At 37.4% G+C, this 23481-nt stretch overlaps 1 protein-coding gene across 2 annotated transcripts in view; it reads right to left on the bottom strand.

Annotated features, from left to right (window-relative positions):
* TRPA1 (transient receptor potential cation channel subfamily A member 1) overlaps positions 1-23481 on the bottom strand; it is a 74284-nt gene that overhangs the window by 33209 nt on the left and 17594 nt on the right. Inside the window, exons 3-15 of one of the 2 annotated variants that reach the window (XM_046026858.1) lie at positions 21717-21876; positions 19139-19314; positions 13534-13641; positions 10543-10651; positions 10217-10362; positions 9666-9802; positions 7166-7214; positions 5491-5590; positions 4730-4830; positions 3590-3759; positions 3340-3504; positions 1598-1712; positions 375-541 (exon numbers count right to left, since the gene is read on the bottom strand). In XM_046026858.1, coding sequence (XP_045882814.1) covers positions 375-541; positions 1598-1712; positions 3340-3504; positions 3590-3759; positions 4730-4830; positions 5491-5590; positions 7166-7214; positions 9666-9802; positions 10217-10362; positions 10543-10651; positions 13534-13641; positions 19139-19314; positions 21717-21876 — 1703 coding nt within the window. The remainder of the gene's footprint in view (positions 1-374; positions 542-1597; positions 1713-3339; positions 3505-3589; positions 3760-4729; positions 4831-5490; positions 5591-7165; positions 7215-9665; positions 9803-10216; positions 10363-10542; positions 10652-13533; positions 13642-19138; positions 19315-21716; positions 21877-23481) is intronic. The other variant, XM_046026867.1, reaches the window with a different exon arrangement.

The raw sequence follows: 23481 nt of genomic DNA, 5'->3' as shown, positions 1-23481 counted from the left end.
CTGGAGATTATTTTCACCAACATCCATTTTCGACATTTCTGTTGGTAAGAGAGTGTTGGGCAGATTCATGGAGATCAGGGCAGAGTGTGCTAAACAAAGACAAGACTACACATGCCTGAACCCCATGCGTCTTACATGGGTGTTATGAAGGTGATCTATGCTCCCAGAATTTACAGATGGAAACCAAAAGCCAGAGAGGTTAAGTAACATGTCTGTTGCTACCCAAAGAGTTAATTAAAATTTTTATGTAAACAATTGCTGTTTAAGGAATGTTAACAGCTGAAACTTATTCTTTTCCTATTTCCTCTCAGGTTGTGTATCATCCCATGTGCCCAGAGGACACTATATGACAATGGGATAGGAAGACAGCATACCTTTTGTTCTTGATGGTGGTAAGAACCACCTCCTTCCTCTTATTGTGAATTGCAACATGCAAAAAGGAGGCCTGCTGCTTGTTCAGGACGATGTCAGCATCATAGCTCAGAAGAAGTGCAACGGCTTTGGCATGGCCTTCCCTTGCAGCAAAGTGAAGTGCAGTGTTCTTTTAGGAAAAATAGAACACAGTTGGGGCGCCTGGGTGGCTCAGTTGTTAAGCATCTGCCTTCAATTCAGGTCATGATCCCAGGGTCCTGAGATTGAGTCCTGCATCAGGCTTCCTTCTCCCTCTCCCACTCCCCATGCTTATAATCCCTCTCTTGCTCTCTCTGTCAAATAAATAAATAAAATCTTAAAAAAAGAAAAAATAGAACAAAGAAAATCCAGTAACAATGGCTGGTCATCCTTTGGCTATTTTTCTGCTTTCATTGTTGAATTGCTTAAAATAAATTATTAACAAACTTAACTATTTAATACCAAAATACATAAAATTTAAAGCCAGTGTTCAGAATCAGCCTTCGCATAATGAGTTTATAGTTTGAACATCATGTGTGTGTGTATGGTAGGGCAGGGGTGCTGTGTGTGTGTATATATGAAATTCCATATTCTCTTTTTGCAGTGGGATGATTCCACAAGGATAAATGACAAATTTTCAGGGTAAGGATACTGGAGTGACCACAGTATACTTCTAAGAGATTTATTATCTTAGAGCAATTAATTCCAGATTTGGGGTTTTCACAGGCTTGTGAAATAAAAAAAAAAAAAAAATGAGAGATTGCTAGAAGGTTGCCAGTCTTTAATTTTGCCCCATAGAGACATTTTAAAAAGCAGTGAAAACTCTCTATCATTTCATGAAAGAATGTGCATTTATTTTAATACACTCCATAAAAAGAGGGAGAACTTCATAGCAGAATAAAGGATAATCCTTCAAATCCAATACACCTATCCCTGACTTCACTTTTCTTGGTTCACCAGAGAGTAGTGAAAATTTTTTCATAGAACTACATGGGCCTGTGGAGTCTCCGTGAGACTTAAGAGGTGTTCTCAACATGCATCCACCCCATTGGCATTCTTATTCTTTTCCCCCTGCAGTAAGAACCCAAAAAAGAGCACGAATGCAGCAAGGAAAGAAAGAGAGTGGCTAAGAGGGCGGCTTTCTTGCAATTTTGAAAGTTTCTCCTACGCCAAAACATTGGGCAGGTATGAAGAGCACAGTACATACCCCTTCTTCATCCACCTGATCTGTGCACTTCAAGTTAGTGTCAAGAATGACCTTCATGGTCTGAGTGTACCCGCCTAAGGAAGCATGATGCAAAGCAGTCCAGCCATTGTGGTCACTGTGAAAGAGTTAAGAAAAGACTGTGTGTTCACTTCACAGGTGAATCGTGGGAAAGGATGCTACCCACTGGAAAGGTAAGTCAGGTAACAACAACAAAAAAAACCCTGTCTAAATTCTAGCATCTAAATATTACATATTTCTAACAAATGAGCTAATTTCCAGCTTAATGGTCTTAAATGACCTTTCTAAAATGTGATTCACACCCACTTTTTAATTTAGCAGATTAACATATAAAAGTACATAAACATCTGGAGGTGGGTAAAACTAGAGTTAGCATGTCTGTGCCGTACATATTTTTTTCAAGGCTGTAATGTACTTATATACACTATTTTGAATCTTGTTTTATTCTTTCATCAAATATCACATCAAAATTTTCCATGATGGGGGTGGTTGGTACCTGGCTGGCTCAGTCAGTAGAGCACATGTCTCCTGATTTCGGGGTTGTGAATTCAAGCCCTGTGGTGGGTGTAGAGATTACTTAAAGATCTTTTAAAAAATTCCATGATGGTAGTATTAGTCTTCATGGCCACTAGGTATTGCTAATAATCATAATAATAATATCACCTTAAGATGCTTAGCTTAATGCTCCTTATTCTTCTAAGTGTTAAGGTCTGAAGAAAGCTTTCCTTTTGTACTCTCAAAGATGCTTTCTTAATCCCTTTAGAAAATGTTTGTTGTTTCTCACAGAAGTTCAAGATATAAATACAATGAAGGCCTGTCATTTTTCCAAATTAGAGATAGAAAAAAAAATGAGATCCTGACATAATTTAATTTCAGTGCTGGTGAGCAATTATTTTAAGGTACAAAGTCCACATTGCCATTTCAGTTATTATGATGTCATTAAGCAACAAATCTCTGGCCTGGATCCATTTGGTATCCCCTTTGCATGTCCACTGCTTGGTGGCCCATTGGAGGTAGGAGGAAAACTTAGCAAAGCATTCATTTTGCAGCTGCAACCCTACTTTGCACGACTGGTGCTCTGATTAAAAAAAAATAATAAATGTGCTTTTGAACTTAGCCTAATAAGATCTTTGCCTCCTTGCTGGTAAAATTACAAAATAGCTCACCAAACCTCTATAAAACTTTTCTTTTTAAAAAGATGTCATTTAATTATACTACATTTTTTAATGCTTAATTATTTTGTCTTTGCTCCTTTTGTTAGTCTTTCTATAAGTATAATGAAATTTAGGAATTCTTCATGTCTGGTGTTGCAACGCAAAAGGAGCTTTTCATGTTCATCATCCATCAGACTGAATGAAAAAGTCTGAATCTGTTTGGGGTATGTGTGCACACGTATTTGCATAAAGGAATGGTAGCATGATGAAGCCAAATATCAAGAACTGTATTTCAAAGTTTCTGAGAATTACTTTCCACAAAGCCACTTATTCCGTGACCTCGAATGAAGTCTTCAACTTTATAAATTATGACATCTTTGTCTGTCAATCAGAAATAATACTGATGTGCCTTTCAATTTGTGAGAAGTCATATATGTTTTAAAGATTAAGTAAGACAGATAAAAGTACTTAGTGAGAAAGTTAGCATCATAATTAAAAATAACATAGAAAAACAGCCAGAATATGGCCAATTAAAAAGAATATATAAATATTTTGATGACATATCCTTACCTGAGAAATAATGCACCTTTTTTCAGAAGAAGTTGAACTACTTTATCATGCCCATTTTTTGCGGCTAGGTGGAGAGGTGTCATTCCATGAAGGTCACCTTCATTCAAAAGCCTCGTGTCACTCATGTCTTGCAGAAGTCTCTGACAGGTGTTGATTCGCCCATAACTTGAAAAAATTAGGTTTCATGTTTTCAAAGCAAATATTAAACAGAGAGAAAACATGCTCACATATTGTATAAACTGACTCTTACCTGGCTGCAAAATGTAAGGGTGATTTCTTATCTTTACTTTTGGAATGAATGGACACATTAAAGTCAAGTAGGTTATTTACAGAGACAGGAATCCCATGTCTACACGCATAATGTAGAGGGGTACACCCATCATCATCTTCATCCATTACCAGCTGTTTAATATGCTGCATCTATGGAAAAAAACAAATATTCTAAATATAGTTTTGTTTTCATGCTAATATAGTATTTTTCAAATTATTCTGTAGGACAGTATTTCCCCATAAGGATCAATATGTGTACCTTGAGGACAAAAATATAATAAAGGTACTAGAGTAAAATAAATATGGATAATGGTATATGCTCTGCCTCCCTAAAATGTATATTACTGTATTAACGGCTCTGAAAAATCCTAAGAATAAGAAATGTACTTAACTGTTCAACTGAGTGTTTTCTAAATGTGTTTGCTAAAGGCCACCCCCTTCAGCCCTCCTTTTATATTTTTCCCCCAAATAACACTTAAGAGCTTAATGCTAATGTGTTCTGTTAGGCAAAAGGGATGAGATGCTGAAACTAGATTTGCTTTATTTTTATATGACTATGAAATAAAAAGTGAATACCAAGTGAGCACTTCATCCAATCAATAAATTTTTATTTTTGTTTAAAATGTTCAAATAAAAGTATTTTTATTCTTTGTTAAAGACTTTGACAATATGAAAAGCTACTTATTACAAAAATATGATGAACTTCAGATATACCTCATAGTCACTCAGTAAGTATGTGCTGGTGAATATAAATATGGAGATAACATTTCAATCTGTCAAATCAAATACGTATAAATTTTTCTTAACTGATGATGAAATACTGCTAATTGACTCATGCATGTGGCTTTTCCACTGATAAGCAATTCATAATGGTTAAAAGAATGATGGAAAGCTGACTCATTATAGATGGGGATCTATGGAAACCATTTGTAACTTGGAAAATTCAATACCAATGAAATATATGATCATAATCATGTGTTCAAATATGGCATCTTTATTTTAAAATAATTTTTAAATTCCAGAGTCAGCCTTCATAAAATAAAAATCATAATAAGCAAAATTATTATATTCTCCATCGAACCCAACTCAGTTCATGGAAATTCACTTATACATATATTACCTGCATAAACTCAGGTCGTAGATTTTTTAATCCATGAGGCTGCTGTACCGTCAAATGTAAAAAATTACGTCCAAGATGATCTTTTATGTCTACACGGGCCCCTAACAAAACACAATATAAATATAATTACTACTTATTTATTTAAAGCATGACCTATGGTAGGCTTTCAATTTAAGAAAATAAAAGTTTTTTTACTTAAAACTATGTCAAACATTAACTTACAGGAAATTTTATTTAGACAACAAAACTGTATTTAAAATTGGTTTACCTTGGTGTTTGTGCATGTGAGTGTGTGTGTGTAGGGGCAATAGAGACTAGATGATTTGTTATGTCAATTAATATATGATAGCTTAGCTTTTAAAGCATAAAATATAAAGATGGAGAGATTAGATATCAAGAAAAAAGAAAGGACAGTAGCTCTCCTCTCTGTAATCTTCACATCAGGTTAGTACCTACAATGAGGACAGTCATAGCACCCACACCACAGGATTAATAATTGAGAGAATGTAGTTAAAATGTTTATCAGTGTGCCTGTGATAAAATACTTACTTTATAAATGTTGTCTATTGTTATTCCAAAATTATCTTTTTAAATACCACACCTTTACTGGACTGAAAATTCTTCTAGACAGGGAAAGTATTCTATTTATCTTTGTATTCACAGCACCTGGCCCAAAGCATGGTGCACAATAAATGACCAATAAATGTTTAATATCAAATTGAGTAGTAGTTCTAAAAGCTTGGCTTGGCCCCTCATAGTACCTTTAGAGAGTAGCAAATTTACAATATTCCAAGATGCAGAGGCAGTTGCTAATATAAGTGGAGAACGTCCTTCTGAATCGGTGCTATTAATATCTGCTCCCTAAAATAAAACAAGTTATTCAACAAAGAGTTTATGAACAAATTAGCTTACACTGCAATCAGTAAGTGATGTTAATTCATTAAAATAGAGTAACCATTATAGAGCTAGCACTCAAGTACACGACTAACTACAGAACTACTTAGAATTTCCCTCTAATTCTTATGTTGTAACATCAGAAATCAAGACATTCTTTTACAGTTTCAACAATAAAAATTATCCTCACGTGTTAACCTTTTGATTGACATCTGGCAACAGATCAATGTTACTGTATGTAACATCAACGTTAATGTTAGTAAAAATGTTACTAAATCATAAAAAATAAAATCCTCCGACCTATAGTAACAGTTTAGTTCTCAATGTAAGAAAATACTTTTAAATATCCATGATACAAAAATCTTCCAAATTTATTGCATATGTGATTTTTAAAACATTCATAAGAAGTTGTTCACTTTTTTAAAAAATCCATTTCATCTGAAATAGATGAACTGAAACAACTGAACTGAAATAATTCAGATCCTACAGTGAAATTTTAGCCAAATATGAGAAAATTTATATTTAAAAGTCATAGATATTTTATATGACTAAGTCAGTATTTACCATGATGTGTTAATTATAATACTTTACATGACCAGAAACAGGGCTTTAAAAAGTTCATGGAAAGATTTCTATCTTTTGGACAGGATAATAAAAATAACTTAAACTCCAGCTGTGGATAGTTCCCTGTTTGGGGGGGGACCCGGCAAGTACAGATGAATGATAGCACCAGCAGCCCCTTTGAAAATCTCATGTTGGTTAGTGAGGTTGCCAGGTGACATGGCTGCATTTGTAGGAAACCATGCATGACAAAACTATGGCATATAATGAATCTTTCCAGGATTCCTCTATGTAAATACCACAATTTCAATAGTTGCTATTCACAACAAACCCACAACAAACAGTACAAATAGAATTACACTTTGGCTGATACAGTGGGGCTTAAATAAATACATCATATATTCGTTGGTGCAAACGACTTGTTAAAATTTAACTCAAAAGCCAACTGAGTAAGTACCCTTCTCAGAAGGAAAAAGACTGTATGCTTTCACTTGTAACAGACTTGGGACTATATTTTTAATTTCTCAGTTTTTCCTTGTTTGAAAGACGGCACCGAGGCATCCGGGGTAGACGCTTACAGTGAATGGAGGAGGTGACTCATGCTGCCTATCCTGCTTCCACCTGGAAGCTTGTTGTGCATGAAGAGTCATCAGAGTTGCGAAGCCTAACCCTCTTCTAGGACTGGTTCACAGAACTGTCCTTGCCATGTAATCACCATCCCCCAACACTAAAAACATGGATCCAGGTATCAAAAGTATACTTTGGTACTTCTGACCAACTACATGGCAATGACATCTGGCCTAGAATGTATTCATACACAATATAACCTATTTGTAAATGTGTCAGTCATCTTTTTGTAAACTTTTTTTGCTGAGAAGCAACAAATTAAATTTGGCTTATTTGAACATTTGTATTATTTAATTATATGAGTGTTCAACTGGAAATAGTAATAAAATAAAAAACTGTCCATGGAATAGTTACCACTGAAATTAAGTAGCCTGCCAGTTCATGGTGATCAAATAGTGAGGCTCTGCAAAGAGAATGACACGCATATTAAGGGACTACTGATATAGAAAATAAAGCTACTATACTGCACTAAGAAAGTCAATTAAAATGACCATTCAACAACATAATGAAATGCTAGGCAATCAGTAACCTTCCAAAATGTATAACTGACTGTGATGAGGATAATATTTGCAAAGTCAAAGAATACAGAAAGTTCAAATACATCACAAGATTTCCCTCCTCATCTTTTAGTAAAATGATTTTCTCCTTGTAAAATCACCATGAAGATGTGAAGTGAGTAGTAACAGCTGTCCTAAGAGCTGAAAACAAAAGACAGAGGAACTGGTTGTTATCACCGTGATCGTGGGGAATAAAAACAGTTGCAGGCAAGGTGCACCTAAAATTCACTGGCGGTGTTCAAAATGCCCCCTTTGCCAAAAGTTAAAAGGCAGCATTACTTTCTTAAGGTTTTATGAAGCCAAAAAACAAATTGTGGGGAACACTGAAGTCACTCTGGTATTATCTCACAATGAGTCATAAGGAAAATATTAATAAAGCAAGTAAAAACTTTCAATCTACATTACAGCATCTCTGTAATAAATATTAATACTAATGACTGAAAATTTTGTTTCCTATTGCAAATCTTCTTTCTTTGTTCCTATTTAAGATTATCTCAGTTATTTAGCCTTTGTATATAAATTTTAGAACTGGCTTGTTAATTTTCACCCCAAATTCACAAGAGGTTGCATTACATTTCAATTATATTAAGTGGGACGCCTGGGTGGCTCAGTGGGTTAAAGCCTCTGCCTTCAGCTCAGGTCATGATCCCAGGGTCCTGGGATTGAGCCCCACATCGAGCCCCGCATCGGCTCTTTGCTCCGCAGGGAGCCTGCTTCCTCCTCTCTCTCTGCCTGCCTCTCTGCCTAGTTGTGATTTCTCTGTCAAATAAATAAAATATTAAAAATAAATAAATAAATTACATTAAGTATGTTTAGCAACTGTAGGAAATGAATAACAACATTAAGGCCCCATTTGACTTGTTCTTTTATCTCCTCAGTCTAGAGTTTTGCTACTCAAAGTGTGGACTGCAGACCAGTGCTAACACCAACTGGGAGAGGTTCATTAAAAATGTAGATTCTCAGTAGATCTTAACATTGAGGCTGGGAGAGGTTAATGACTTGCCAAATATTATGCAGTCAGGTAGGGCTGGCACCCTATTCCCCTTCCTCCAAAGTTTACTGTTTCAGTCAAAACAAGGAACTGGGGTCTTTGCACTATGGTAACTAAAAGAATTCTAGCCCAAAGAGCAAACTTCCCTTTGAAGCGCAACATAAACACCAAATATCACTGGCTATTAAAAGGACATTCCAGGATTATAGATCAGTATTCGGTTAATCAGAATTGGACTGAATGGATGCAAGAAATCTACAGCCAATCCAAGTTGAGTATGTCCAGCTAGAGTAGTCACCAGGCTGAGGACACTTAGAGGTCAGGTAAATGATTTATTTTTCTAAAATAATTCCTTCTTATGCATACTTGTACATTAAAGCTGTGATCCAAATGCACACATTTTATTTATATCCTGATCACTGGATTTCTAAATTGGCTTAAACCTGGAAATAGTTTATAGAATTTTAAAAAGTTCCTGAGACCATCCCAAAGAAGCTGGGAGTTTATAAACTACTGCCCTGATACTAATACATAGGTGCTTGAGAATCTCCGGTCTGGAGGTTAGTCAATTGTTTTTATTCTGATTTAATAGCCATTTTCCTATCACCAACCTTTTATTCACAAATGCCAATTTGTGTGTGTGTGAGAGAGAGAGAGTCAGGGACAGAGAGAGGAAAAGCTCATCTCAGCTACTTCTTTCACTCACACAGGAAGTATTTACTCCTTGTTTTTCCTTCTCAGTCCATACTGCCTGCTTTCTGCCTTTGCATCCATCAAGCCTACAGTTTCAGATGCTCTTTTTCTCTGATGTGTATTTCTGTTAACCTCTCATCTTGTTTGGAGCTTGGCCACCATCTCCTAAAAACTGTTTTGAAAATATTTATAATTATGAGGGTGAGTGGAAAGGGTTGGGAACAGCAGAACATCCAGATGTGTCTGCTCCATTATCTCCACTAAAAATAAGGAAAAGACACACATAAGGAATTGAAACAAATAAGAAAAGGCTTAAAAAACCATGTAGGTTGATCTCTGGAGCATATAAAAGATTAATCTTGAGCCTATACCCACTGGCCTAAGAAACGATCCAGAACATGCCACTGGAGACTTTATTCTTAGAAAATCTATTTAACACTCTAATTCCAGAGGAACATAGAGATTCCATTTGAAATATAGGATCTTTATCTCTGTTCTTTTCTTTTAAACGATAGAATTTCCGCTACTATGAGTGCTAAATTTTTCTTGAAGGGTACACTTTAACACATGCAGACTAAAAATGTGTATACCCAATGATAGGCAGGAAACTTGCCTGTGAAGGAGTGTCTCATGATTTCCATCCACTGCGTTGACGATATCGCTGCTACCAGAATAAGAGGATAGCATCAGCTTAACAATCTCAGTGGCTCCCTGGGTGGCAGCAAAATGAAGGGGTGTGCACTTCCCATTCTGCAAAGAGTTTTAATATCAGGTCCAATATTTAAGTCCAAATTTAAGGATATAACCTAAATTCAGCTGTGAGCTTTTTCTTCCTAGATCAACAACATCAAGCATTAATATAAGAATCACAGTGAACAATTCTGCTTCCTTGAAATCTGAGAGCTTTTGACAGCTCTGGCAGTACCTCTACTAGCATTATCAGTTTCATTATCCACCCATATTTGTGTTTGAAAGTGTTATGGGTAGCTTTCAGAATTCTTTGGCTAGGTTGAAATGTGATATTCTCTTGTTCTGCTTCTACCTGAACAGCAAAAAATGATGCCTGCTGCAACCTAAGTTGACTGTAAAAGAGCAATAAAGCATTTTAGAGACTAATTTACGACAACCCTAAATAAAAGCAGCATGTAGAACATGAACAGTTACTTCCATCAGTTCCAACTGTGCACCGTTGTCCAAGCACATTTTAATCATCTCCAAGTCACCACTTTGAACAGCCATGTGCAGGGGGCTAGATTTCCCATTATTCACAAAGTTAATGTGAGACTGTCTACTATATCCATGTTCTTCACCTTCAGAGGAAAATAGAATTCAAGAGAACAAACATTATAAATACAAGGAATTTTAAAAAAAAAAAGATATTTAGACATATAAAAGCCTCTGTGTAAACTCTATTAAATATTTTTCAAATTAATAGCATCGAGTACAACAGGCTTCTTTATAGTACATAATGTATGAAAACGTCTACTCACCAAACTTTAATATTATTTCCATGCATTTTTTGGCACCTGAGAATGCAGCCTGGTGAATAGGGAAACATCCCCATTTATTTGATTTACATGGCTTAGCTCCTTTATTTAACTGGAAGAAAAGAAAGGAGAAAAAAAAAGTCAACTGATCCAAGTTAAACCCCAAATCACAAGGATTAACAAGAATTAATGCCACTCTTAGGTCATTTCATTATTCTGTGCCTAGGTAATACTATATAGAGAAGCTTCATAGGAAATCTAGGGAAGAAGGTAATTGTGGAAGGGGGTTAGGATTATTAACTAGAGACACTTTGTATTTTCCAAAGATGAAGTAACAATGTAGACATAAGAATATCAACTTGATATTCCAACTAAAGTCAACACATTTTTCAATGAAATTAATGAAGTGTTTTAAAACATTACCATGACTTCTCCTATACCTATGTTCAATACATAAATAAAGTGATATTTCCCAAATTCCTTTCCTCTCATCTACATAAAATTAATAAATGGTAAGACCAGCACTCTTGTTAAACTATGAAAAGCAGGTATTTTCATTAATGGAAATTCTCTACTAAAAGAATGAAGATCAGGTATTTTCATTAGTAGAAATTCTCTACTAAAAGAATGTTACCTTGATCTCTGAGTCCATTATTTTCAATTATCAGTTTTTAAACAAGCAGGAAGCTGTGAAGAAGCAAATATTATCTACACTCTCACTTCTGAGGAACATTGTTGGTTTACATTTTAGGAAACAACTGTTTTTGTCTTATTTCTTTTCAAAAGTAATTTTCTGTACACAAAATGATCATTTTGTTCAACAAGTTCTACATTCTTTAAAAATATGATTTTTAAGTATATATGGCATTTTTGTGTATGTATTTTTGTGTATGTGTGTGTGTATTGTGTATTGTATAAATTCCTATTACAATAAATCCCTATTACTGAATTTCTGCTTTTTTTCAAGTTTTCTCCCTCTGATATATGTACCACTAGCATTAATATCAGTAATAGGTTTAATTATCTCCTTGGAATGTATTCCAAGAATTGAAATTGGTGAATCAAAAAGTATTCACACCCACAGTGAATGAAATTCTTTGATTCATCAAAATTTCTGAATATCAAATCAACAAGTTTGTTCCATCCAATTTAAGAGATTTAAAAAAATCAATCTCATTATTTCAATAGGTTTCTCCTTATTACAGAAACTAATTAAACTTCATGTGTTCCTGGCCAATTTCCTGTATCCTTTTCCTTATAGATTTGTAAGAATACCTTAAAGATAAATTTTTATCCATTTAAAGATAAACAAATGGATATAATCATATGCTTAGTCTGTTCACGTCAACTGATGTGCTATAATCAGATACTAAACTATTTGTACATTCCCTGGATAAAGCCAGTGTGGTACCGTGTGTTACTCTTTTAATGATTTCAATCAATTTTGCTAGTATTTTGAAGATTTTTGCATCTATAAATTTATATGTAAAATTGGTCTAAATTTTCTTTTGAGGAAAACTGGCAAGTTTTAGAATTGTTACATTTGCTTCTTAATATTAATCTGGATATTTTCACTCTTTTCCTGTGCTATAAAATAGTTACCTGAAATGAAAACCTTTCCCATACAAGTTTGAAAGAACTTATAAAATCTATAAAAGCTTGTAAAATTAGCTGACTACTGAGCTTAATAATGCATTTTTAATATTTTTTATAGTTCTCTATATAAATTAGAATTAACTTTTGGTTAGTTACTAAATTTCAATTACTTTTAACTATTTACACATTTAAAAATGAATTTCCAATTTTTTAGAATAGGATTATTCACACTGACCTTTTGTCATCTTAAAATTTCCTATCGTATCCAGATAAAGTCCTCCATGATTTGCAATTCATCTTTTTCTCTTTTATTTAGACTTGCCCCATACCAGCTCTATTTTATCATCTTTTTCAAAGAAACAAATCAGCTTATCAAATAATTTCAAAAATCATTAATATTTGTTTTCAAATTTGCTGTTCCTTTATTACAATTTTATTTGAGGCTCTCTTTCTAAATTCTTGGTTTAAGTGTTAATTCATTTACTTTTTGTCCTCTTTTTGGTCCAATCATGACAGTTTATAGGAATATGTATTTTTTCTCCAAAACATCTAATTAAATAGTTAGAACGTATTTGTAAATTTAAATATTCAGGAAGATGTTCTAAAATTATTTTTATTTTCTTACTCTCTGGGAGAGTAAAGAGGAAAAAAAAAATCAAGTGGCAAAAATATATACCCTCGTCTGAATAGCATACAAGTCATTAAGCGATAGTTGAAAGAAAGCTTTTTCTGGAATTCTAATACCACACTTAGAAGGGACACTATGTAGGGTAAGAATCAGTCATTTCAGACAGGCATCTCCAGAGTTTCAGTGGACCACCCCACGAAATCCCACCAGAGAGAGGACTGGTCCTACTTTTAGGGCTGTGGCCAAGGACCTCAGTCATTATGTCAGATAGGGCTCCCTTTCTGAGAATCCATGGCGGCAACTTCTAGTCCTAGGAACATGAAAGTCCGTGTCTCTTGGCTTTTATATCATGAGACCAACAGGAAGTTTGTAGTTAACTATGCTTATCTCTCCTCGGACTATTCAGAAGCTCAGAGTCAAAACTATGGTCCACGTTTACTAACATCCAATCTACTATACTTTGTATTTTGCAATCTAGCCTGACCAGCAGCTTCATCTTCATTTTTGCTGTCTATACTTTCTTGTCACTTGGTTCTCCTCACATTTTCTCCAATGTTTTCTTGTGAGTCTTCTGTAAACAATCTCAGATTGATTTAAGGAGTGTGCACAAATACAGAAACACACAGAACTATCTTTCCTGACATTTTCCGCATTTTATATTTTGCTGGGAAGATCTTCTATAAATAACAACAAATCTGCTATAAATAACAACAATTCATGTTACCCTAATGAAAGGAAAGAAAATGGGGGAAAATGGTTAAAACACAAACCAAGATTTGCAGTGCTTCACTGTTGTCTTTGGAACATGCAATTATCACAGCTGTGTTTCCATTTTCTCCTTCCAAATTAATATCTGTACTTCTGTGCTCAGTCAAGACCTACAAAAGAGGGAGAAAACGGTCAAACAGTTAGCTATCAAGTTGCCAATGAGAATATTTGCCTTCCATTAGATTATAAGCTCCTGGATATTAGGGACCATGTCTTTACTCATCTTTTTTCATCCCTCTCCCATGAAATCAGGCATAAATATCTACTCAGTAGGTACTATATACATTTCTCAAAAAGATTAAATAATGATGATTTGGGGGCACCTGGGTGGCTCAGTTGGTTAAGCAATCAACTCTTGATTTTGGTTCAGGTCATGATCTCAGGGTCATGAGATCAAGCACTGTGTCAGGCTTCACAGTGGGCATGGAGCCTACTTATTCTCTCTCTCCCAGGGCGCCTGGGTGGCTCAGTGGGTTAAAGCCTCTGCCTTTGGCTCAGGTCATGATCCCAGGATCCTGGGATCGAGCCCCACATTGAGCTTTCTGCTCAGCAGGGAGTCTGCTTCCTCCTCTCTCTCTGCCTGCCTCTCTGCCTACTTGTGTTCTCTGTCTGTCAAATAAATAAATGAAATCTTAAAAAAAAAAAAAAATTCTCTCTCTCCCGCTGCCCTTTCCCACCCTTCATGTGCCCATGCATGTTCTCTCTCAAGGAAGAAGGGAAGGGAGAGGGGGAGCGGTTTCTGTATCACATCAATGCAGGCAATATGGAGTTATGAAACAATAAGTAAGAAATACAGATACTAACAAACAGCTCACTTAATACTTCTCACTTGTATTAAATGAACTACGTTAATTAACAAATTAACAGCTTCAAGAAAATTTGTGGAGCCATTCAGAATGTGCGAGTGTGGAGGAAGAAGGGAGAGGAAGAAGGAAGGTGGGAAAGGAAAGAGGGAGCAGGGGTGGATGGGGAAGGGCTGCTTCTCCCCTCCGGTCATTTTTCTTGTACCTCTATTCTAAGTATTCTGGGAAATGTCAATTAAAAACTCCATTCTCTTCAACAGAGAAAAGAGAGCTCATGTAACACTGATATGGCTTAACTCAATTAATTCTGACTTAGTTGGGAATAGAAACTTTTTCTGGGATGTAATAACTTACCGTTCCTGATAAAATAGTTAAACAGTTTTTCTGATGGAATTTAACTGAAGAACTGTTCCCTTGTAGAGAACACAATGCAGTCTCTCCTGTCAAGCAGTGACGCAAGCAGTTAAGGTACTGCAGTTAGGAGATCTCGCCGGGACCAGCATCAGCTAACTGACAGCCCAGAACAGATAACAAGCAACCAGGGGAGGTCTGCCGGGACCCAGGACCGATTCAATCCTTTTAGAAAGGAGAGGATTTGGGCAGCAAACTGTCAGACTCTTCAGATGTGACCCCTCTGTGTCTGACTGATTAAAACAAGCAGCTGCCTCAGAAGGCTCTGTCTGATTGATCTGAAGTAGTGAGGGCCGAGAGCAGACCCTGACCAGACCTATCTCAGCTGGGCACCCACAGATGGACTTCGCGTTCGGTTCCTTCTTGTCCTGCGCCCTCTGTTATCTTGTTTGTTGTGTGGCTTGTCTTCTGTCCCGCTCTGTGTGCCATGTAAGAAGCCAAGTTTAATCACATGGCGAACTGTCGTGGAGTTTGGGGTCCTGAACCTGCTTTATAATTGTGATTAACTTGGCTTTATGACTGAATAAAGCTGACATTGTGAAAAGACACAACTCCTGTATGTGTCTTCATAGCATGCCCATGACATCCCCTCAGCTGGTGGCTTCCAGCTGATTATGGGCCAAGAATCTATAGATCTGGGGCACCTGGGTGGCTCAGTCATTAAGTGTCTGCCTTTAGCTCAGGTCATGTGGGATCAAGCCCCATATCAGGCTCCCTGTTCAGTGGGAAGCCTGTTTCTCCCTCTCCCACTCTCTCTCTCCCCACTCCCTCTCTCGCTGTCTCTCTGTCAAAAAAATAAATAAAATCTTTAAATTAAAAAAAAGAATCTAACCAGTTTTTATTTTATATCAAATCTAATAATTAGCTCCTATAAATGTGTCCCCCAAGAGAGAATCTTTGAATTGGCCTACTAGAGGCCTTTGATCTTAGAGCAAAACTATGATAAAACTATAATATGTACTTATAATTACATTCCTTAAGAATTTATTAAACAAGCTATTTCCTAAAAACCTTGACTTAAAAAAAAAAAGTGCACAGAGCCCCCTTGTTAATAGAATATGGCCTGATAGGGGAAACAAACCATGAGAGACTGTGGACTTTGAGAAAAACTGAGGGTTTTAGAGGGGATGGGGGTGGGGGGTTGGGTGAGCCTAGTGGTGGGTATTATGGAGGGAACGTATTGCATGGAGCACTGGGTCTGCTGCATAAACAATGAATGCTGGAACACTGAAAAGAAATAAAATTTTTTTTAAAAAAAGCCCAGATAGGTAAGCAAATAAATTAGGCTTACTAATTAGCTCTGGTCATAAAACAAAATTAAATGGAGATTTTAGTATGTAAGAACACAGGAGATTACTGATGAAAGAAAGTGAGAGCACAAGTTCATTCTGAATGTCAGGCACTTTCACATTCTGTTCTCAGCAAACTCTGCATTCCTACTGAGTCTGTAAGAGATTTTTTCTCTCTTTGCCCTCTTAAAGTCAGAGATCACAGATTTACAGCACTTGTGAGGGTGTTACTGCTTACTACCATAAGCACAATTTTTCCTAAAGCTGTGTAAAATTGTATGTGGCAGAGATCCCAGAGAGAGCACCTGAACTGTGCCCACTTCAGATTCATACCCAAGCAGGCAAGCCTGGAAGTTTGTAGGTGTGGCCTCCAGAGGTCCCTTTGATAGAAATCCAGGAAGCCTCACAGGAGGGTCAAACCATGCTGAAGGGGTAAGCCCTAAGTACTAAAGCTTAGAGGCTACTGAGAAACGAGGCCACCCACTAACCTCTAGGCCACTGTGTCCCAGGAAACACAGCTGATAGCTGCACAAGAACTGAGGGGACATTGAAGTTTTTACTTTACAAGCCCATAGGCAGGAGTAGACGGTTTGGGGGAGACGAGCCAAACAGACAATGGAGAAGCATTCCACATTCAGCAAAGGCTGGTGGGGTACAGGCTGGACCCTGGGTGTAACTGGGAGAGACCACCCTAAAGGAGTTTACAAGCACACAGAGAAAATACCCCCAAACTCCTCCCCCTTCCACTTACATCATCTCTGGTGAAGTAGAGGGTTTGGAAATATTTATAGATGAAGTTATGGCTGGTAAGATCAAGCAAAGGACAGACAACTAATTTCAGTTCTTTCATAATCCTGCTTTTTTCTTTTTTTTCTTGTTCTGGTGTTACCAGGAAATTCTCTGTTATTACCCCCCCCCCCCCCCATCTAGTTTATAAATCAGCTATGGGCTTATTTCTAAACTTTCTTTTCTATTTCTATGTGATATCTTTCTGTATTTGCCAGTCTTAAGGTTTCTGATTCCTAATTAAAAATAGCCCTTCCACTGTTACCTGCCTTTGAATTCCCAAATTACACTTTCAGATTAATTAAGTCAATGGGCATTTGTTTCTGAAGAAAGCCTTCAGAGAAAACACAAGAGTTCCTTGAGGAAATATGTGGCTTCTTTAGGTGGAGAGAGGTCCCCACAGTCACTAGGGGGTCCAATGCAGAAGGCATAGAATAAGCATCTGGCTCACAAACAATGCAGACATTTAAAAACAAATAGCCCCCTGCCAAAGGCCTTTTCAGTAACCTCATCAAAGGGCTGTCCTGAGCCATCTTCCTAGGGGATGAAACTTAAACTCATCCTTTCTCCTCCAGGCAAAAATGCCCATTTACTCATTCATTCATTTATTTACTCAACAGCCATCCTGACGAGGACTGGAGGTACTTAGATTAGCCGCATACAGTCCCTTCTTCAAGGTTAACCAGCCAGAGCCAGAGTAACCACATGAACTTCTTTTTAAATAAGTCTTTTGATTTTAATATTTTTTTCATTTTTTTATTATATTCAGTTATCCAGCATATAGTGCAACATCAGTTTTTGACGTAGTAATCAACGATTCATTAGTTGCAGATAGCACCCAGTGCTCATCACAACACATGCCCTCCTTTATACCCATCAGCTGGCTACCCCATCCCACCCCTCCCCTCTAAAACCCTCAATTTGTTTCCCGGAGCACAGGAACTTTGATTACAATACCACGTGCTAAGTATTGTGATAGAGTATACACGTTACAGTGGGAAAGCAGAGAGTAGGCTCCTCTCACACCCTCTATGCCCAGCTTCAGGGAACCAAGGACCCAAGAGGCCAAAAGGAAGTTGTCTGAGCTACAGGGAGCATGGAGCTCAAGACCACCCCTGGGATTTTTGGGGTGATTTATACACAAAGTAGGTTTTGGGATGGTGGGATAGACCTGATATTTATGTAGAAACTTAATCCCTAATGTGATAGTATTGGGAGGTGGGGCCTTCAAAAGGTGATTAAGAATGACAGTTGGGCCCTTATAAAAGAAACCCCGTAAGCTCTCTTGCCCCTTCTGCTTTATAAGGACACAGTGAGACGACAGCCGTCTGTGAAAGACAAGTCTTAAGCAGGCCCCCACCAGACACCAAATTGGCTAGTGCCTTGACCTTGGACTTCCCAGCCTCCAGAACTGTGAAAAAGAAATATTTCTGCTTAGGCCCACAGTCCATGGTATTTTGTTACAGCAGCTCAAACTAACTAAGATATGTGGTTTGGCCTAATATCCAAGTCATTATTTGCAATATAACTACCTCAGAAAAACTTATTATAAGTTCCAAATTGCCTCTCTTAGAAATGAATATGCAAAACATGATCCCTTTGTAAATTTCATTGCTCTTTAAATCAGTAACCATGTGTGTCTTCTAGTGTGTCTGTGAGACTCTGTGATGCAGTTTAAAAGCCTTGGACTAAAACTTAGCCTTTTGGCATTCACCAGCATTTCCTTTATTTGACAAAACTCACTCACTCTGAGGTCTTGGAAAAAGTAAGAAATCTCCCCCAAAGTGTCATTATATCTTCTGCCAAGTCATGCCATCCACTAAGGCATGTTGTCTGCTGTAACAAAAATAGTCGTAATTATGTTTTCTGTCTTCCTGAGGCATTCATCACTGTCTTCCTTTTTATCATTTAGTCAGTCAGGTAAAAAATAGCAAAGCATTAACTCACAAAGATGAGAACAAAGTCCTAATTTTTGTTTTCAACCAGTTATATGACATTAGGCAAATTATTTCATTCTCTCTGTGCCTCAGTTCCCTCAGCTCTGATATAAGGATAATAATAGTCTTGGTACACAGTTCTCTTTCTTTGAATGAGGATTAAAAAGTTGAAACATATAAAACTTTTTCTTTGAAATGCTGATACATAAGAACCCTTCGATAAAGACAAGATCATCATCAACTGGTCAAAAGCAAAACCAATGTTATCATCACCATATTTCCTTCATCGTGGTTGGCTAGGCTGGCTACTCTGGCTTAGGTAGAGACCGCCAGACTGGGGTCCTGGCTCATGCTATGATGGGGCATGGGCAGCAGCCTTACCTTCATCACCTCGTTGTGCAAGTTCTGCACAGCGATGTGAAGGGGCGCCATCATGCTGCTGTTCCGGAGGTTTGGGTTAGCTCCTTTGCTAAGAAGAAACTTCACACTTTCAACCTGGTTTTTTTCTGCAGCCCAGTGCAGAGGGGTATTTCCGTAATCATCCATGACGTTCAGCACTACAAAAATACACCGAAATAACAGTTAGATTTTGCTTGGACTATATTCAACACCTATTGTGTGCATGTTGACTTCAAAGCCAAGTGCTGCTGACACAGGCTTTACCTTCTTTATAAAAATGATACAATATAGCTTCAGTTCTCAGGAAACATCTGCCAGACACCTAGCAGGGATATGCTGAAGTACAGACACCAACACTGTCAAATGAGTTAGATGTCCGTCTATAGCATCCACAAGAAACAGATTCTCCTGTTGCTATATGTTTTTATCTTAAGTGTGAATTTGAGGAGAGTTACAAAATATTGAGTTTATATAAAAGTAGTAACTATATGTCAGAAATACAATGAAGTTCCATACAACCATTACTGCATTCAACCCTCCAACGCCCCACAAGGAACCATGACCACTTTTTTCAGAAAGATAAAGAAAGATGAGGCCAGAGGTTCAAAATCTTGCCAATGTTACACAACCAATATGGAGTTCTATAAACTGCCTTACTCTTTGAACCTCAGTGTTATTATAGTCAAATTTGGTAGGAAGGGGTGGGGGAGAGGGAGGAAAGACAAAGTTTAAAATATATATATACTTCACAATGTTTCGGGGGGATAATATCAAATCATGTCTTCAAAAATCTTAGTAGAATGGCCCATAGCAATGGTTCAAAAAAATGTTAATGAGAAAAAAGACACACCACTAATAAACCATAAAGCTAGAACTAGAGCTTGTGCCCCTAATGCCACATGTGATTTCCGCTTATTTCTACAATGTAACATATTACTGTACTACTTACCCTGTGAGCTCAGCATAAGAGTATGACCTTTTATATAGCAGTTATCTTATACCTATTCTAAAATAGACATGTCTGCTTTATCAGCCTTTTTATTTAGTGGCAGGATATTATTATGTCTGAGGAGGTGGGAATGTATTCAATCATGAAAATGATTTGGGACCACGTGCAACCACGCTGCAGCCACAATGCCCATGTTTCTCCTTTTAAAAATTTATCTTTCCTCTCTCCTTTCATTCATCCCATACCTCATTCTCAGCAACACACCCACACACACGCACATACTCCCACTCTCTCATACTCATACACATCTTTGGACCAATCTGTCTGATCAAATCACTCCTTTCAAGATTTTCATTCAGCACCAAACTTAAACAGGGGCCTACAATGATAAATTCCCATTCACTAACTAACGAACGAATTTGACTTTTATCTCTATCAGTTTTCAGAAACCATTTTTATAAAGGTTATTGAGACCCTTTTACACAAGGGTTATTGTGATCTTCTCCCTACTTGAGTTCTTGGGTGCAGTTACTCTTATTACACATCTATCTGAGAACTCTTCCCTGGGCTTCTGTACCATCCCTTATCCACCACCCTTTTCGCCATCCTCTTGCTGGCTTTTCCTCTGCCATCTGATCCTTAACGTCGGTGCTCTACCCTTAAGCTACCTTTGCTGTCAATTTCATAGTCTCCTAAAGGATTTCCATGCACTTCCATAGCCTCTGATACTTTCTATGAACAATGGCCCTGTGGGGGCAGCTCCCTTCCTTCTAGAGTTCTAGTCTACTGGATATTTCCAAGTAGATGTCCTCTGGACCTTTCAGACTTAGTATGACCAAACCAAATTGATTATTCTTCACACCCCACTCTCACTTTTCTTCTGTTCTTTTTATATGCCTTCTCTTCTGGATAGCTTTACTATTAGCCTAATCTCCTAAATTAGGAAACTCAAAGTTGGTTCAACTGCTTGCCACTTACTCCTCACACTCAATCTCTTATCAAGCCTTGTCCATTCTACATGCAAAATAGCTCTTGATTCTCTCCCTTTCTTCCTATTGCAATCTCAAAACCCTCATGGACTCTCATCTTCTCTTTGCTACTAAAATAGCTTTTCATTTGGGCTTCCTCCTCCAATCCATCTTCCACAATACTGATTGAATCCTCTTAAATAATAAAGGTCTTATCACAGTATCTCATGGCTTAAATCTGTGGCATTGCCCTTCCTTATGTGACTACAGTTGAGTTTATCAAATAAGGCTGTGAGTGCATGATGCTGGATAGGAGAGGATGTTCCATCTTCTTAGAGCCTTGATTTTATTCAAGGACATGTGATTTAAGTGCAGAATTACCTCAATGAAAATAGTAAAGAACACATCAAATGTGTGTAAAGAAAATCTCTGCATGTTGTGCAATGTCCCAGATCCCTGCACCACCCTTTGCAGTATTTCAGTGGAAACTAGCTCGAAGGGAAAAACCACACTCCCAAGTGAGATATTCAGGCCATTTATAATCTGGAACTCATCTGCCCTTCAGAATTACTTCATATGACTCTTCCCAATGAATCTAATGGGATGATGGACTTATACAGCACTCATTGTAATATCCCGTGACCTTCAAAAGAGGAGTCATTGATGATCATCTCCATAAGCTCCACTTGACCTTCTGCTGCAGCTTGGTGCAAAGGAGATGCGTTCATATCATCATATTTGCTTAATTTCTTTGGTTTCTTCATAAGGTTTTTAAGTCCACATGTACTTCCTTCAAAAACCACCTGGAAGTATATAAAAAATTGTTACCGCCAACAAGCATACATAAAACTTATTAATACAAGTTAATTTCTTGAGGGAGGAGGGGCAGAGAAAGAAGGAGGGAGAGAATCTGATGAAGGTGGAGCCCATGCAGGGCTCAGTCTCACAATCCTGAGATCAGAACCTGAGCCAAAATCAAGAGTCAGGTGCTTAAACCACTGAGCTGCTCAGGCACCTCACTACAAGCTGTTTGTTAAAAGGTTACTATCACCCAAAACTATTCATCATGCTTATGATAAAGTAAATATTTTTTGAAGAACACAAAATGAGTACAGACATATTGAAGGTACAAGTAAATGCTTGAACATTAATAAGTGCATTAAATAAATGATCTGCTTTTCTGATCATAAACTTGTATATGCTGTAGAAATAAAGGCCTTGAGAAAACTTTTATTGAGGTAATTATAAGGGATGTGATCTAAAAAATAACAAGTATAGTGAAAATATAGAGAAAATTTTTTAAGAATTTCTTTGAGAAAGAGAATGAGCAGGGGGTGAGGGACAGAAGGAGAGAGAGAAACAGACTCCCTGCTGAGCAGGGAGCCTCTGTGGGACTTGATCCCAGGACCCTGAGATCATGACCTGAGCCAAAGGCAGGAGTTTAGCCAACTGAGCCACCCAGGTACCCAAAAACATAGAGAGATTTTTTCAGATGAAAGTGTACTTATATCATAGCATGTGGGATTTTGGTTAAATTAAAAGATTTTCAGGATACAAGGGTTAAGTCCAGGAATCTAAATTATTGTCCCATCTTTGACCTTCCTGCTGACAGTCAATTCCCATCCAATGTTTCCTTACATAGCAGAGCTAGAATTACACCAAAACAGTGTTATGTAACTTACTTGGTTAGTAGTCTAGATGGCTATCCACTCACACCCTAGGATTACATTATTCCTCCTCTTTTGACTAGTAGGATCCTGCACCAGACCAAGTCAGCTCAACCTCACTGTTCTCTGCACATTGGAAATGATAGCTATATTGTGGACTTACTTAGGGCTACACACAAGGACACGGAGAGGTTACACAATTTGTCCAAAGGGACTCAGTAAATGGCAAAGTCAGAACTTGAACAGGAGATGCATGGAATATGTATTTTGGCTGATTGGTCAATGATGGAAAAACCAACATACAAGAGAAACTGAAGCTGAGGTAAAAACCATCATCACAGAATGAGCTGTGTGACAGCCAATATTCTCAGTGGAGAAAAACTGAGAGCTTTTCCCCAAAGATCAGGAACATGGCAGGGATGCCCACTATCACCACTGCTATTCAACATAGTACTAGAAGTCCTAGCCTCAGCAACCAGACAACAAAAAGAAATAAAAGACATCCAAATTGGCAAAGAAGAAGTCAAACTCTCACTCTTTGCAGATGATATGATACTTTATGTGGAAAACCCAAAAGACTCCACTCCAAAACTGCTGGAACACATACAGGAATCCAGTGGGGCGTCAGGATATAAAATCAATGCTCAGATCATCAGTTACATTTCTATACGCCAACAAGACAGAATAAAGAGAAATTAAGGAGTCGATCCCATTTACAATTGCACCCAAAACCATAAGATA

This window comes from Meles meles, chromosome 1, assembly GCF_922984935.1.
Source record: "Meles meles chromosome 1, mMelMel3.1 paternal haplotype, whole genome shotgun sequence".
Taxonomy (NCBI): domain Eukaryota; kingdom Metazoa; phylum Chordata; class Mammalia; order Carnivora; family Mustelidae; genus Meles; species Meles meles.
This window is presented reverse-complemented; position numbering and strand designations above follow the sequence as displayed.